Source organism: Triticum urartu, chromosome 1A (assembly GCF_056163025.1).
Source record: "Triticum urartu cultivar PI428250 chromosome 1A, HENAU_Tu73, whole genome shotgun sequence".
In the NCBI taxonomy this organism is placed as follows: domain Eukaryota; kingdom Viridiplantae; phylum Streptophyta; class Magnoliopsida; order Poales; family Poaceae; genus Triticum; species Triticum urartu.
Window position 1 is genome coordinate 400,448,951 of NC_141873.1, and position 15,264 is coordinate 400,464,214.

The window sequence follows — 15,264 nt, forward strand, 5'->3', positions numbered from 1 at the left end:
GCGCCTTGGCAGCAGCCTGGGAGGAAGCAGGACAGCAAGACTACAGGAGGCTGGTGGCGGGGAGTAGAAAGAGCCGATAGCACCCATGACTTGAGCAATTTTTTCATCTTTTGCATCTCCGTGTCTCCGGTGAAAACATTGCAGAAGACAGAACTTGCACAAGCTGTACTAGCTCAAAGGTTTGAAAGAGCCACAATAGGTGAAACTTTTAGATCATTGAACGCACTGTGGCGAGGGCTACACCCCTTGCAAGATAGGCAGTTGAACCACTGCTTTGTTGTCGCACCGTTCAGACCAAAACAAACTTGACACCATCACCACCGCCACCTCGGGATTGAGAACCTTGGATCTGCTGGTAAAAAACAACTCAAGTTCTCCTGTGTCGTCCTCAATGGAACATATTAATGGTGTGGAAAAATTGGAAGTCAGATGGAGGTCCTTGGGAGGAAAGCCGGTACAAAACTCACGCAAAATGTTTTGCGCATAGCAACCCATGGTAAAGCAAACTACACATGCACGTGTCTAGCTCAGCGGGTCATGGCAACCCATGGTAGCTGCCCAGAGTTGCTGGCTCCGCTCATGGCTACTTATACATTTTTTCCTCAAACTGTTCTGCTCCTTCATGCTTCATCTCTTGTACCTAGACCAGTATGTTTGGTGATATTCTAATTTAATATTTATTTTCAGGCATTTGTACATGACCCGCTGATCAATTGGCGTTTGTTCAATTTCAATGAAGTTCCTCAAGTTTCAAACTATGGAAATGCTCATACTCATACAGTGGTCAGTAGTGAAGAAGCTGCTCCTAGTGAAGAGCTCATGCAACCTCCCCGAGGAGCCCGCGAGAAGGAACTGCTACAGGTTGCGTCCTCTTCTCATGCTTGATTGTATTGTACTGTCCTAACCACATCCCTATAGTGGTGACCATTTATGTCGTTCATGCAGGCGGTCAATCAACTCGGTGACGCTAATGAGGTTTTAAACGAGCGTGCTGTAGCTGTCATGGCACGGATGAGTCACAAGCTAACAGGGCGTGACTTTTCTTCTGGATCAGCCTTGTCAGGCGCCGGCGGCTCAAGTCAACATGGCAGTGAACATTTAGCCTCAGTAGATGCTCGGGAGGTAGAACCTGGATTATCCGTGAAGGTTCAGGTTCAGAAGCTTGTACTTCAAGCGACTTCACATGAAAATTTGTGCCAGAACTATGTCGGGTATGCGTTGTTATTCTTATACATGGATTTTATGGTCTTAGGGATAATATGTACCTATTCATGAGACATTGCACTTCCGAAAAAAACTAAGTACCAAAATTTCGTATTGCACTAGTATAGCATTTTAGAAAGTGAAAAAGTAACACCATATATGTGAAAAAGACAAAGTAATAGGTGCATAAGAAACCTAAGAGTATATTTGTATTTTTTATCTAGTTTTAGCAACTTGTGTTAGTTAACCATTTGAGTTTTGCCACGTCTCACTGTGTATGTATTCTGTTTGACAGGTGGTGCCCGTTTTGGTGAACTCCGGCAAAGCAGATCTCGTGTACATACTGTAAATAACTTGTACATAGATAGGCAGGTAGCTTGTTGTATCCCCTTTCTTTTCCAATGAACGTGTTGTATCCCAACGTGTGCAGTATTTTATGTAATCACATTTGGTAATGAAAGCTATCATCCGCCTTTTTATGTTATAATATGGAATTACCGTCCTTTGCAAATGTTAGGCCTTGTACAATGCAAGATGCTTAGAGGAGGTGCTTAGAGAAATAAACTATTTTTTTAGAAGCACTGGTGCTTATTCATAGAGGGAAATAAGCACTGGTGCGCAAGAAAAACTCAGTTTATTCTCCCAGAGCTTAGATCGGGAGCAGATACATACGAAAGGATGTTGTGATACCTCTAGTCGTTGAGCTGGCTAAAGTTTACTAAAAGGAGTTTCTTCACAAGATTGGGAGAAGTTGCATACAAAAGGAATCTTTGATGGCTCTAATTGTTGAGCTGGTTAAAGTGTCTTTTTATTTCTCTATAGTTCTCAATTTCCTTGTAAAAATGGAATATTTGAGCTGAAATGCATTTCTCGTCTGTACTTAAAGGGGATAATGTGAATCCTTAGAGCATCTACAACTGGAACCCTCGAGTTTCCCCAAAAGCCAAGATCGCCACACAACCAGCCAACTCAAACGTTCTTGCTATCCGGCATCCCTCAACACAACACATATGGGGTGGATTTGGGAACGTGCCCGCTTTCACATCCGCTCCAAATTGACTGACATGCTCTCGTGTCCGAGCCATTGACCTCCTCCAGCATTGCTCCCCGTTCGATTTTGCCTCCTAGATGTCGACGTTGAGTACCCCATCCCAGCCATGGACGACGCATTGGTGGAGTTTGTGGGGCTCTAGACCGTCGTTGCTTGCAAGGCGGAGGGCATAACCTAGAGGGAGCTTGCAAGGCGGAGGGCATAACCTAGAGGGAGCGGTGAGCTCAACAGCGTGGTTGGGAAGTTGCGGAGAAGGGAGCCGTCAACATGGACTTACGCACGTCTGGTCTAGCTATCGACTTCGTGCCGTCTGCCTTGCTTGCAGAAGGACAAGTTGTTGGCCGCGCCTGATTTCGCTCCGCCATCCGAATGGGTCATCTCGTATGGCTGGACGCAAGAGGACGTCACCGCAGACATGGTGTGTGACTCACGCAACTCCAAAGGCGACAAACAACATCGGGAACGCTCGCATCGGGCATGCCCACATGTAGTTTGATGAAATGGCCAACCAAGGCACAGTACATTCTTGCCACATATGCTATTGTATTGCTTGCTTAGTTAGTTGCACATACCATTGGATCAATTTACGGATGGTAGTTTCATTGTGATGCATATTTGAGGATGCACACATGATGAACATGATAAATGATGGTCAAGAGCCTATGCATTACGACTTAGGTGATACCAATTCTCCTATGTTTAATGTTGGGCAAATATCGCGTAAAAAGAGAAGGTAGCAAAGGCAAGAGGTCCGGCATTCACAAGCAATGATGATCTTTTGACGGTGTCCTGTATAGAGGGTCTCTCACCACGTCATCTCCTGGCCAGGTGGGCCGAGCCAAGGATGTGGGTTCGCCAGAGGGCCACGTCGAGGTGGCCCATGGCGTATAAAAGGAAGGCTCCCGAAGATTTGATGTATACTCCATGATATTAGAAGTCGTCCACAACATGTTCTCCTTGTACATAACCGATTAGGGTGTAATTCTAGCCCCTGGTGTGTATATAAATCGAGGGGTAGGCCGCGCAGATGACACACAACGATCTCATAGTAGATCGCTTGTATTTTGTACTCCATCCTAAATCAATACAAACACAAGCATGACGTGTGGTTTTATCTCGTAGGCCCGAACCTCGGAAAAAACCCATGCCCCCTCTTACCATTGTGTCAAGATACTTAGTTCGGGACCCCCTAGCCGAGACCTGCCGGATTTGACTTCGTTGTTGGTGGCACATGCATGTCCCGCTAAGGAGTCGCACAGATTTGATGGGGATCCAGATCGGTCAACAGATCGATGTAGGGTAACACAGCAGAAACAAAAAAAAGATTTTCTCCCTCGAGTAGTCCTCCAGACAGCCCCTCGAACCGAAGATCGAAATAATAACAAATAACATAGTTAATAGTTCTGTTTTTTCCTAAATTTGGCGTACAATCTCTCTACCGGGTTGCATCGGTGTCACCTATCCAACAATGCTTCGCCGTCCAGAACTTATTCTTACCGGACACTAGACAACCTTTTGGTAGTACGAAACTATTTCAGGGAGTGAGAGAAAGAATGGCAAATCATTGCATGCCCTTGTGGTGAGAAACTTGGAGAGACTTCAGTGAGTTTGAGAGCTCCTCTCCTCCTCCTTCTATAGTGTGAGCAAGGGGTTGAGGGATGTCACATCCAAGATTTTTTCCAAATCCAGATTTTTCTCAAATCTGGTATGTTAAAAAATTTCACAGGGAATTAAAATTTTCCTAGGAAATCCTTGCTTGCAATGCTAGTTAGCTAAAAATTTATGGGAACATTGCATGAAAATCAAAATATTTCCTAGGGAACACCCAAGATCTAATCTAGGAGATGTATATCAACAAGAGGGGAGTGTGTATACATACCCTTGTAGACCGAAAGCATTAGCATCGTAACGCGGTTGATGTAGTCATACTCCATGATCCAATCCGATCTAGTGCCGAACGAACGACTCCTACGAGATTAGCACATGTTCAGCTCGATGGCGTCCTCTCCTTCTTGATCCAGCAAGTGAGAGAGAGGAGGTAGATGAGATCAGAACCAACACGACGGTATGGTGGTGGCGGCAGTAGCGGAATTCCAAGCCTGTACCAGAGGAAGGGTGGGAGAAGTTGGGAGCGACGGAGGGCAAGGGTGGAGGCGTCCAGCTGCCCTCCTAGCTCCCCACTATATATAGGGGTGACGGGGAGGGGGCGCCGGCCCTAGACCCTCCTCCAAGGGAGGGGGTGGCTTGCCCCCCAAGTCAAGGGGGTGCCCCCATCTAGGGTTTCCCCTTAGCCCTAGGCGCATGGGCCTCTTGGGGGGGCTGGTGCACCCGACCCAACTATGCCAGGACGCCCCCTACAACGCTTGTCGGTCCCCGGGGCTGGTGGACCCCCTCCCGTGGACCCCCGAAACCCTTCTGTGCCTCCGACACACTTGTCGGCATGCCCCCGAACTTTTCCGGCGACCAAAACTGGACTTCTCATATATAAATCTTTACCTCCGGAGCTCCTCGTGATATCCCGGATTGGGACTTCGAACAACCTTCGGACTTTCCGCTATTAATAGCTCAATACTACCCTAGCGCTACCGAACATTAAGCGCGTGACCCTACGAGTTCGGAACATGTAGACATGATCGAGACTCCTCTCCGGTCAATAACTGTCGGATTTCGGGTTCCGGCAGACCCTTGAGGTTCGAATACTGGGGTGCGGGCGGAGATCTCTCCCCTACCGATCTACGTCCAATCTCCTCGCGTGATCTAAACTGGAAACAACGAACAACACAAGGGACACGAGGTTTATACTGGTTCGGGCCACCGTTGTGGTGTAATACCCTACTCCAGTGTGTGGTGTGGTGGATTGCCTCAGGGACTGATGATGAACAGTACAAGGGGAAAACAGCCTTGTGAGAGGTGTTCTTGAGCAGGTGCGATGAACTGTTTGGATGAGTTCAGTCGCCTCTCTCTCTCTGCTGGGGCTCTACCAGATCTCTAGATGTCCCTCTCTACCCTGTGGTGGCTAGCTCTATTTATAAAGGCCCTGGGCCTCTCCCCCAAATAATGAGCGGGAAGGGCGCCAAAAATTGGCCATTTTGAAGGGGAACATCTAGTACAAGTTATCCTGACCAAAGGTGGTCTTCGGCTGCCAAAAGCACTGGTGATGACGCCGTCTTGGGCTCCACGGTGACCTCCGTCCTGCCGCTCTGCTGGTCTTGGTCTCATTGCACCGGAATGGTAACCTTTGCCCGATGCCTTGGCCTATGCTTGCCCCCTTTGCACCAAAGGGGAAACAAGGACACTGCGCAGGCCGGCGCCCGCTTGGCTTCCGCCTGGTCTCGATCGGCATGGCTTGCGTCACGGGCTCCTCGCGAGGTACCTCTTGTTGGGTTTCGTAGTAATTTCAAAAAATTTCCTACGCACACGCAAGATCATGTGATGCATAGCAACGAGAGGGGAGAGTGTTGTCTACGTACCCAACGCAGACCGACTGCGGAAGCGCTGACACAACGTAGAGGAAGTAGTCGTACGTCTTCACGATCCAACCGATCAAGCACCGAAACTACGGCACCTCCGAGTTCGAGCACACGTTCAACTCGATGACGATCCTCGGACTCCGATCCAGCAAAGTGTCGAGGAAGAGTTCCGTCAGCACGACGGCGTGGTGACGATCTTGATGCACTACAGCAGCAGGGCTTCGCCTAAACTCCGCTACAGTATTATCGAGGACTATGGTGGCAGGGGGCACCGCACACGGCTAAGGAATAGATCACGTGGATCAACTTGTGTGTTCTAGGGTGCCTCTGCCTCAGTATATAAAGGACTAGAGGGGGGAGGCTGGCCGGCCAAGGTGTGGCGCGCCAGGAGAGTCCTACTCCCTCTGGGAGTAGGATCCCCCCCCCCCCCAATCCTAATTGGAATAGGACTCCTTGAGGGGGGAAAGGGAGAGAGGGGGGCCGGCCACCTATCCTAGTCCTAATAGGACTAGGGGAAGGGGGGAGGCGCGCGGCCACCTTGGGCTGCCCCTTTCTCCTTTCCACTAAGGCCCATCAAGGCCCATATGGTTCCCGGGGGGTTCCGGTAACCTCCCGGTACTCCGGTAAAATCCCGATTTCACCCGGAACACTTCCGATATCCAAACATAGGCTTCCAATATATCAATCTTTATGTCTCGACCATTTCGAGACTCCTCGTCATGTCCGTGATCACATCCGGGACTCCGAACAACCTTCGGTACATCAAAATGCATAAACTCATAATATAACTGTCATCGTAACCTTAAGCGTGCGGACCCTACGGGTTCGAGAACAATGTAGACATGACCGAGACACGTCTCCGGTCAATAACCAATAGCGGGACCTGGATGCCCATATTGGCTCCTACATATTCTACGAAGATCTTTATCGGTCGGACCGCATAACAACATATGTTGTTCCCTTTGTCATCGGTATGTTACTTGCTCGAGATTCGATCGTCGGTATACCAATACCTAGTTCAATCTCGTTACCAGCAAGTCTCTTTACTCGTTCTGTAATACATCATCCCGCAACTAACTCATTTAGTTGCAATGCTTGCAAGGCTTTAATTGATGTGCATTACCGAGAGGGCCCAGAGATACCTCTCCGACAATCGGAGTGACAAATCCTAATCTCGAAATACGCCAACCCAACATCTACCTTTGGAGACACCTGTAATGCTCCTTTATAATCACCCAGTTACGTTGTGACGTTTGGTAGCACCCAAAGTGTTCCTCCGGCAAACGGGAGTTGCATAATCTCATAGTCATAGGAACATGTATAAGTCATGAAGAAAGCAATAGCAACATACTAAACGATCGGGTGCTAAGCTAATGGAATGGGTCATGTCAATCAGATCATTCTCTTAATGATGTGATCCCGTTAATCAAATAACAACTCATTGTTCTTGGTTAGGAAACATAACCATCTTTGATTAATGAGCTAGTCAAGTAGAGGCATACTAGTGACACTTTGTTTGTCTATGTATTCACACATGTATTATGTTTCCGGTTAATACAATTCTAGCATGAATAATAAACATTTATCATGATTATAAGGAAATAAATAATAACTTTATTATTGCCTCTAGGGCATATTTCATTCAGTCTCCCACTTGCACTAGAGTCAATAATCTAGATTACACTGTAATGATTCTAACACCCATGGAGCCTTGGTGCTGATCATGTTTTGCTCGTGGAAGAGGCTTAGTCAATGGGTCTGCAACATTCAGATCCGTATGTATCTTGCAAATCTCTATGTCTCCCACCTGGACTAGATCCCGGATGGAATTGAAGCGTCTCTTGATGTGCTTGGTTCTCTTGTGAAATCTGGATTCCTTTGCCAGGGCAATTGCACCAGTATTGTCACAAAAGATTTTCATTGGACCCGATGCACTAGGTATGACACCTAGATCGGATATGAACTCCTTCATCCAGACTCCTTCGTTTGCTGCTTCCAAAGCAGCTATGTACTCCGCTTCACATGTAGATCCCGCTACGACGCTTTGTTTAGAACTGCACCAACTGACAGCTCCACCGTTTAATGTAAACACATATCCGGTTTGCGATTTAGAATCGTCCGGATCAGTGTCAAAGCTTGCATCAACGTAACCTTTTACGACGAGCTCTTTGTCACCTCCATATACAAGAAGCATATCCTTAGTCCTTTTCAGGTATTTCAGGATGTTCTTGACCACTGTCCAGTGATCCACTCCTGGATTACTTTGGTACCTCCCTGCTAGACTTATAGCAAGGCACACATCAGGTCTGGTACACAGCATTGCATACATGATAGATCCTATCGCTGATGCATAGGGAACATCTTTCATATTCTCTCTATCTTCTGCAGTGGTCGGGCATTGAGTCTTACTCAATTTCACACCTTGTAACACAGGCAAGAATCCTTTCTTTGCTTGATCCATTTTGAACTTCTTCAAAATTTTGTCAAGGTATGTTGTTTGTGAAAGTCCAATTAAGCGTCTTGATCTATCTCTATAGATCTTAATGCCTAATATGTAAGCAGCTTCACCGAGGTCTTTCATTGAAAAACTCTTATTCAAGTATCCTTTTATGCTATCCAGAAATTCTATATCATTTCCAATCAACAATATGTCATCCACATATAATATCAGAAATGCTACAGAGCTCCCACTCACTTTCTTGTAAATACAGGCTTCTCCAAAAGTCTGTATAAAACCAAATGCTTTGATCACACTATCAAAACGTTTATTCCAACTCCGAGAGGCTTGCACCAGTCCATAAATGGATCGCTGGAGCTTGCACACTTTGTTAGCTCCCTTTGGATCGACAAAACCTTCTGGTTGCATCATATACAAATCTTCTTCCAGAAATCCATTCAGGAATGCAGTTTTGACATCCATCTGCCAAATTTCATAATCATAAAATGCGGCAATTGCTAACATGATTCGGACAGACTTAAGCATCGCTACGGGTGATCCAGAACAGGATTACCGTACCACTCTGGTGCGGATCTTACTCTGGTTGATCTACGAGGTTCAGCAGTATCTTGTTCTGAAGTTTCATGATCATGATCATTAGCTTCCTCACTAACTGGTGTAGGTGTCATAGAAACAGTTTTCTGTGATGTACTACTTTCCAATAAGGGAGTAGGTACAGTTACCTCGTCAAGTTCTACTTTCCTCCCACTCACTTCTTTCGAGAGAAACTCCTTCTCCAGAAAGTTTCCGAATTTAGCAACAAAAGTCTTGCCTTCGGATCTGTGATAGGTGTATCCAATAGTTTCCTTTGGATATCCTATGAAGACACATTTCTCCGATTTGGGTTCGAGCTTATCAGGTTGAAGCTTTTTCACATAAGCATCGCAGCCCCAAACTTTTAGAAACGACAACTTTGGTTTCTTGCCGAACCACAGTTCATAAGGCGTCGTCTCAACGGATTTTGATGGTGCCCTATTTAACGTGAATGCGGCCGTCTCTAGAGCGTATCCCCAAAACGATAGCGGTAAATCAGTAAGAGACATCATAGATCGCACCATATCCAGTAAAGTACGATTACGACGTTCGGACACACCATTACGCTGAGGTGTTCTGGGTGGCGTGAGTTGCGAAACTATTCCACAATTTTTCAAATGTACACCAAACTCGTAACTCAAATATTCTCCTCCACGATCAGATCGTAGAAACTTTATTTTCTTGTTACGATGATTTTCAACTTCACTCTGAAATTCTTTAAACTTTTCAAATGTTTCAGACTTATGTTTCATTAAGTAGATATACCCATATCTGCTTAAATCATCTGTGAAGGTGAGAAAATAACGATATCCGCCACGAGCCTCAATATTCATCGGACCACATACATCTGTATGTATGATTTCCAACAAATCTGTTGCTCTCTCCATAGTACCGGAGAACGGCGTTTTGGTCATCTTGCCTATGAGGCACGGTTCGCAAGTACCAAGTGATTCATAATCAAGTGGTTCCAAAAGTCCATCAGAATGGAGTTTCTTCATGCGCTTTATACCGATATGACCTAAACGGCAGTGCCACAAATAAGTCGCACTATCATTATCAACTCTGCATCTTTTGGTTTCAACATTATGAATATGTGTGTTACTACTATCGAGATCCAACAAGAATAGACCACTCTTCAAGGGTGCATGACCATAAAAGATATTACTCATATAAATAGAACAACCATTATTCTCTGATTTAAATGAATAACCGTCTCGCATCAAACAAGATCCAGATATAATGTTCATGCTTAACGCTGGCACCAAATAATAATTATTTAGGTCTAATACTAATCCCGAAGGTAGATGTAGAGGTAGCGTGCCGACTGCGATCACATCGACTTTGGAACCGTTTCCCACGTGCATCGTCACCTCGTCCTTAACCAATCTTCGCTTGATCCGTAGTCCCTGTTTCGAGTTGCAAATATTAGCAACAGAACCAGTATCAAATACCCAGGTGCTACTGCGAGCATTAGTAAGGTACACATCAATAACATGTATATCACATATACCTTTGTTCACCTTGCCATCCTTCTTATCCGCCAAATACTTGGGGCAGTTCCGCTTCCAGTGACCAGTCTGCTTGCAATAGAAGCACTCAGTTTCAGGCTTAGGTCCAGGTTTGGGTTTCTTCTCTTGAGTAGCAACTTGCTTGCCGCTCTTTTTGAAGTTCCCCTTCTTCTTCCCTTTGCCCTTTTTCTTGAAACTAGTGGTCTTGTTGACCATCAACACTTGATGCTCCTTCTTGATTTCTACCTCCGCAGCTTTCAGCATTGCGAAGAGCTCGGGAATAGTCTTGTTCATCCCTTGCATGTTATAGTTCATCACGAAGCTCTTGTAGCTTGGTGGCAGTGATTGAAGAATTCTGTCAATGACGCTATCAACTGGAAGATTAACTCCCAATTGAATCAAGTGATTATTATACCCAAACATTTTGAGTATATGCTCACTGACAGAACTGTTCTCCTCCATCTTGCAGCTATAGAACTTATTGGAGACTTCATATCTCTCAATCCGGGCATTTGCTTGAAATATTAACTTCAACTCCTGAAACATCTCATATGCTCCATGACGTTCAAAACGTCGTTGAAGTCCCGATTCTAAGCCGTAAAGCATGGCACACTGAACTATCGAGTAGTCATCAGCTTTGCTCTGCCAGACGTTCATAACATCCGGCGTTGCTCCTGCAGCAGGCCTGGCACCCAACGGTGCTTCCAGGACGTAATTCTTCTGTGCAGCAATGAGGATAATCCTCAAGTTACGGACCCAGTCCGTGTAATTGCTACCATCATCTTTCAACTTTGCTTTCTCAAGGAACGCATTAAAATTCAATGGAACAACAGCACGAGCCATCTATCTACAATCAAACATAAATAAGCAAGATACTAATCAGGTACTAAGTTTCATGATAAATTTAAGTTTAGTTAATCAAGTTAATTAAAGAACTCCCACTTAGATAGACATCCCTCTAATCCTCTAAGTGATTACGTGATCCAAATCAACTAAACCATAACCGATCATCACGTGAGATGGAGTAGTTTTCAATGGTGAACATCGTTATGTTGATCATATCTACTATATGATTCACGCTCGACCTTTCGGTCTCCGTGTTCCGAGGCCATATCTGTATATGCTTGGCTCGTCAAGTATAACCTGAGTATTCCGCGTGTGCAACTGTTTTGCACCCGTTGTATTTGAACGTAGAACCTATCACACCCGATCATCACGTGGTGTCTCAGCACGAAGAACTTTCACAACGGTGCATACTCAGGGAGAACACTTCTTGATAATTTAGTGAGAGATCATCTTATAATGCTACCGTCAATCAAAGCAAGATAAGATGCATAAAAAAGGATAAACATCACATGCAATCAATATAAGTGATATGATATGGCCATCATCATCTTGTGCTTGTGATCTCCATCTCCGAAGCACCGCCGTGATCACCATCGTCACCGGCGTGACACCTTGATCTCCATCGTAGCATCGTTGTCGTCTCGCCAAGCTTATGCTTCCACGACTATCACTACCGCTTAGTAATAAAGTAAAGCATTACATCGCGATTTCATTGCATACAATAAAGCGACAATCATATGGCTCCTGCCAGTTGCCGATAACTCGGTTACAAAACATGATCATCTCATACAATAAAATTCAGCATCATGTCTTGACCATATCACATCACAACATGCCCTGCAAAAACAAGTTAGACGTCCTCTACTTTGTTGTTGCAAGTTTTACGTGGCTGCTACGGGCTTTAAGCAAGAACCAATCTCACCTACGCATCAAAACCACAACGATAGTTTGTCAAATAGACTCCGTTTTAACCTTCGCAAGGACCGGGCGTAGCCATACTCGGTTCAACTAAAGTTGGAGAGACAGTCGCCCGCAAGCCACCTATGTGCAAAGCATGTCGGGGGAACCGGTCTCGCGTAAGCGTACGCGTAAGGTTGGTCCGGGTCGTTTCGTCCAACAATGCCGCCGAACCAAAGTATGACATGCTGGTAGGCAGTATGACTTATATCGCCCACAACTCACTTGTGTTCTACTCGTGCATATAACATCAACATAAATAACCTAGGCTCGGATGCCACTGTTGGGTTTCATAGTAATTTCAAAAAATTTCCTACGCACACGCAAGATCATGTGATGCATAGCAATGAGAGGGGAGAGTGTTGTCTACGTACCCAATGCAGACCGACTGCGGAAGCGCTGACACAACGTAGAGGAAGTAGTCGTACGTCTTCACGATCCAACCGATCAAGCACTGAAACTACGGCACCTCTGAGTTCGAGCACACGTTCAGCTCGATGACGATCCCCGGACTTCGATCCAGCAAAGTGTCGAGGAAGAGTTCCATCAGCACGACGGCGTGGTGACGATCTTGATGCACTACAGCAGCAGGGCTTCGCCTAAACTCCGCTACAGTATTATCGAGGACTATGGTGGCAGGGGGCACCGCACACGGCTAAGGAATAGATCACGTGGATCAACTTGTGTGTTCTAGGGTGCCTCTGCCTCAGTATATAAAGGACTAGAGGGGGGAGGCTGGCCGGCCAAGGTGTGGCGCGCCAGGAGAGTCCTACTCCCTCTGGGAGTAGGATTCCCCCCCCCCCAATCCTAGTTGGAATAGGACTCCTTGAGGGGGGAAAGAGAGAGAGAGGGGGGCCGGCCACCTATCCTAGTCCTAATAGGACTAGGGGAAGGGGGGAGGCGCGCGGCCACCTTGGGCTGCCCCTTTCTCCTTTCCACTAAGGCCCATCAAGGCCCATATGGTTCCCGGGGGGTTCCGGTAACCTCCCGGTACTCCGGTAAAATCCCGATTTCACCCGGAACACTTCCGATATCCAAACATAGGCTTCCAATATATCAATCTTTATGTCTCGACCATTTCAAGACTCCTCGTCATGTCCGTGATCACATCCGGGACTCCGAACAACCTTCGGTACATCAAAATGCATAAACTCATAATATAACTGTCATCGTAACCTTAAGCGTGCGGACCCTACGGGTTCGAGAACAATGTAGACATGACCGAGACACGTCTCCGGTCAATAACCAATAGTGGGACCTGGATGCCCATATTGGCTCCTACATATTCTACGAAGATCTTTATCGGTCGGACCGCATAACAACATACGTTGTTCCCTTTGTCATCGGTATGTTACTTGCTCGAGATTCGATCGTCGGTATACCAATACCTAGTTCAATCTCGTTACCGGCAAGTCTCTTTACTCGTTCTGTAATACATCATCCCGCAACTAACTCATTTAGTTGCAATGCTTGCAAGGCTTTAATTGATGTGCATTACCGAGAGGGCCCAGAGATACCTCTCCGACAATCGGAGTGACAAATCCTAATCTCGAAATACGCCAACCCAACATCTACCTTTGGAGACACCTGTAATGCTCCTTTATAATCACCCAGTTACGTTGTGACGTTTGGTAGCACCCAAAGTGTTCCTCCGGCAAACGGGAGTTGCATAATCTCATAGTCATAGGAACATGTATATGTCATGAAGAAAGCAATAGCAACATACTAAACGATCGGGTGCTAAGCTAATGGAATGGGTCATGTCAATCAGATCATTCTCTTAATGATGTGATCCCGTTAATCAAATAACAACTCATTGTTCATGGTTAGGAAACATAACCATCTTTGATTAACGAGCTAGTCAAGTAGAGGCATACTAGTGACACTTTGTTTGTCTATGTATTCACACATGTATTATGTTTCCGGTTAATACAATTCTAGCATGAATAATAAACATTTATCATGATTATAAGGAAATAAATAATAACTTTATTATTGCCTCTAGGGCATATTTCCTTCACCTCTGCCTTGATCTCTCCGCCTCCTCGCGAGCCTGCCTGATGAGGCTGCCTCTGAGGAAGCTTCCGGTCGTCCGCCCCGCGAGGCTTGGCCCCTCGCGAGGGTCTTTGAGCTTGAGTTGATGAAGATGGGCCGCGCTGGGCCCCCACTTGAGCCACGCCGCAGGCCGCAGGCAGGCAAGTCTGGGGACCCCTGTTCCCAGAACGCTGACAGTAGCCTCCGGGCCCAAGGCGCGCCCGGGCTTGGCCTAGCAGGGAGCAAAGAGGCAAGCACGAAGCGTCGCGGGCCCAAAAAGCCTGCGGCCTTGGGCGCCGCGTGGCGACTGATTGGTCGTGGACGTCTGCGCTTCCCCACGACGCCTCGGCGACCGCACGACTTGACAAGTCCCTGCATGCAGAGAAACCGGTCACGATTACCTGCGATCGTGGTGCTCGGCGGTTGGCTTCCTCCGGCTATAAGTACGGGGCTGCGCGAGCCCCTTCAGTCCATCCCTTCCTGCTGCTCCTTTCCTTCTTCTTCCTCATTCTTGCTCCTCCTTACGCCAATGGCACCAATCCGCCGGTTTTCTGCAGAAGAGAAGGGAAAGGCCCCCCGAGAGGGTCCTGACCCACTTCCGCCGAAGAAGCGGCTGGTCCTCTGCCACCGAGATGAGGGTGCTCAGCAGGAGGCATCGAGGCCCTGGTACGAGCGGCCGCCGCCTGGGTTTCCGCTACCCTTGTACGCCCGTGTCATGGGTCCTGGGGGAGAAGGCGTCGAGCGACATCGACGGTGCCGCCGTCGACGCCGGCGAGTCACGATGGTGCGCGTCTTTCCTCCTGGAGTCCACGCCGAGCGCTCCTCTCGCGAGTTCGTGCTCCACGCCGCCATGCCTCCAAGCTCTTGGATTCGCCTTCCTCCTTCCTTCGCCTTCGAGATGCCGCCGAGCAGGGCTCTGGAGCTCTGGCTGCAGCACGCCGACTGCAGTACCCTTGCGACCGGAGCGGAGGTCGCGGTCGTCGCTCCAGGCAAGGTCTTCATGACCTGGGGCTGGGGCGAAATCGCCCGGGTCTGCCGGACGGTAGGTGCCTGATACGTCTCCAACGTATCTATAATTTTTGATTGCTCCATGCTATATTATCTACTATTTTGGACTATATTGGGCTTTATTTTCCACTTTTATATTATTTTTGGGACTAACCT

General features: G+C 47.1%; 1 protein-coding gene across 1 annotated transcript in view; it reads left to right on the top strand.

Annotated features, from left to right (window-relative positions):
- The window catches only part of TOR (target of rapamycin), a 29,881-nt gene extending 28,175 nt beyond the window's left edge, over window positions 1-1,706 (top strand). Inside the window, exons 57-59 of the mRNA XM_048679858.2 lie at window positions 688-861; window positions 946-1,211; window positions 1,499-1,706. Of these exons, the coding sequence (XP_048535815.1) occupies window positions 688-861; window positions 946-1,211; window positions 1,499-1,517 (459 nt within the window). The 3' untranslated portion in view covers window positions 1,518-1,706. The remainder of the gene's footprint in view (window positions 1-687; window positions 862-945; window positions 1,212-1,498) is intronic.
- The last annotated feature ends 13,558 nt before the right edge of the window (window positions 1,707-15,264 follow it).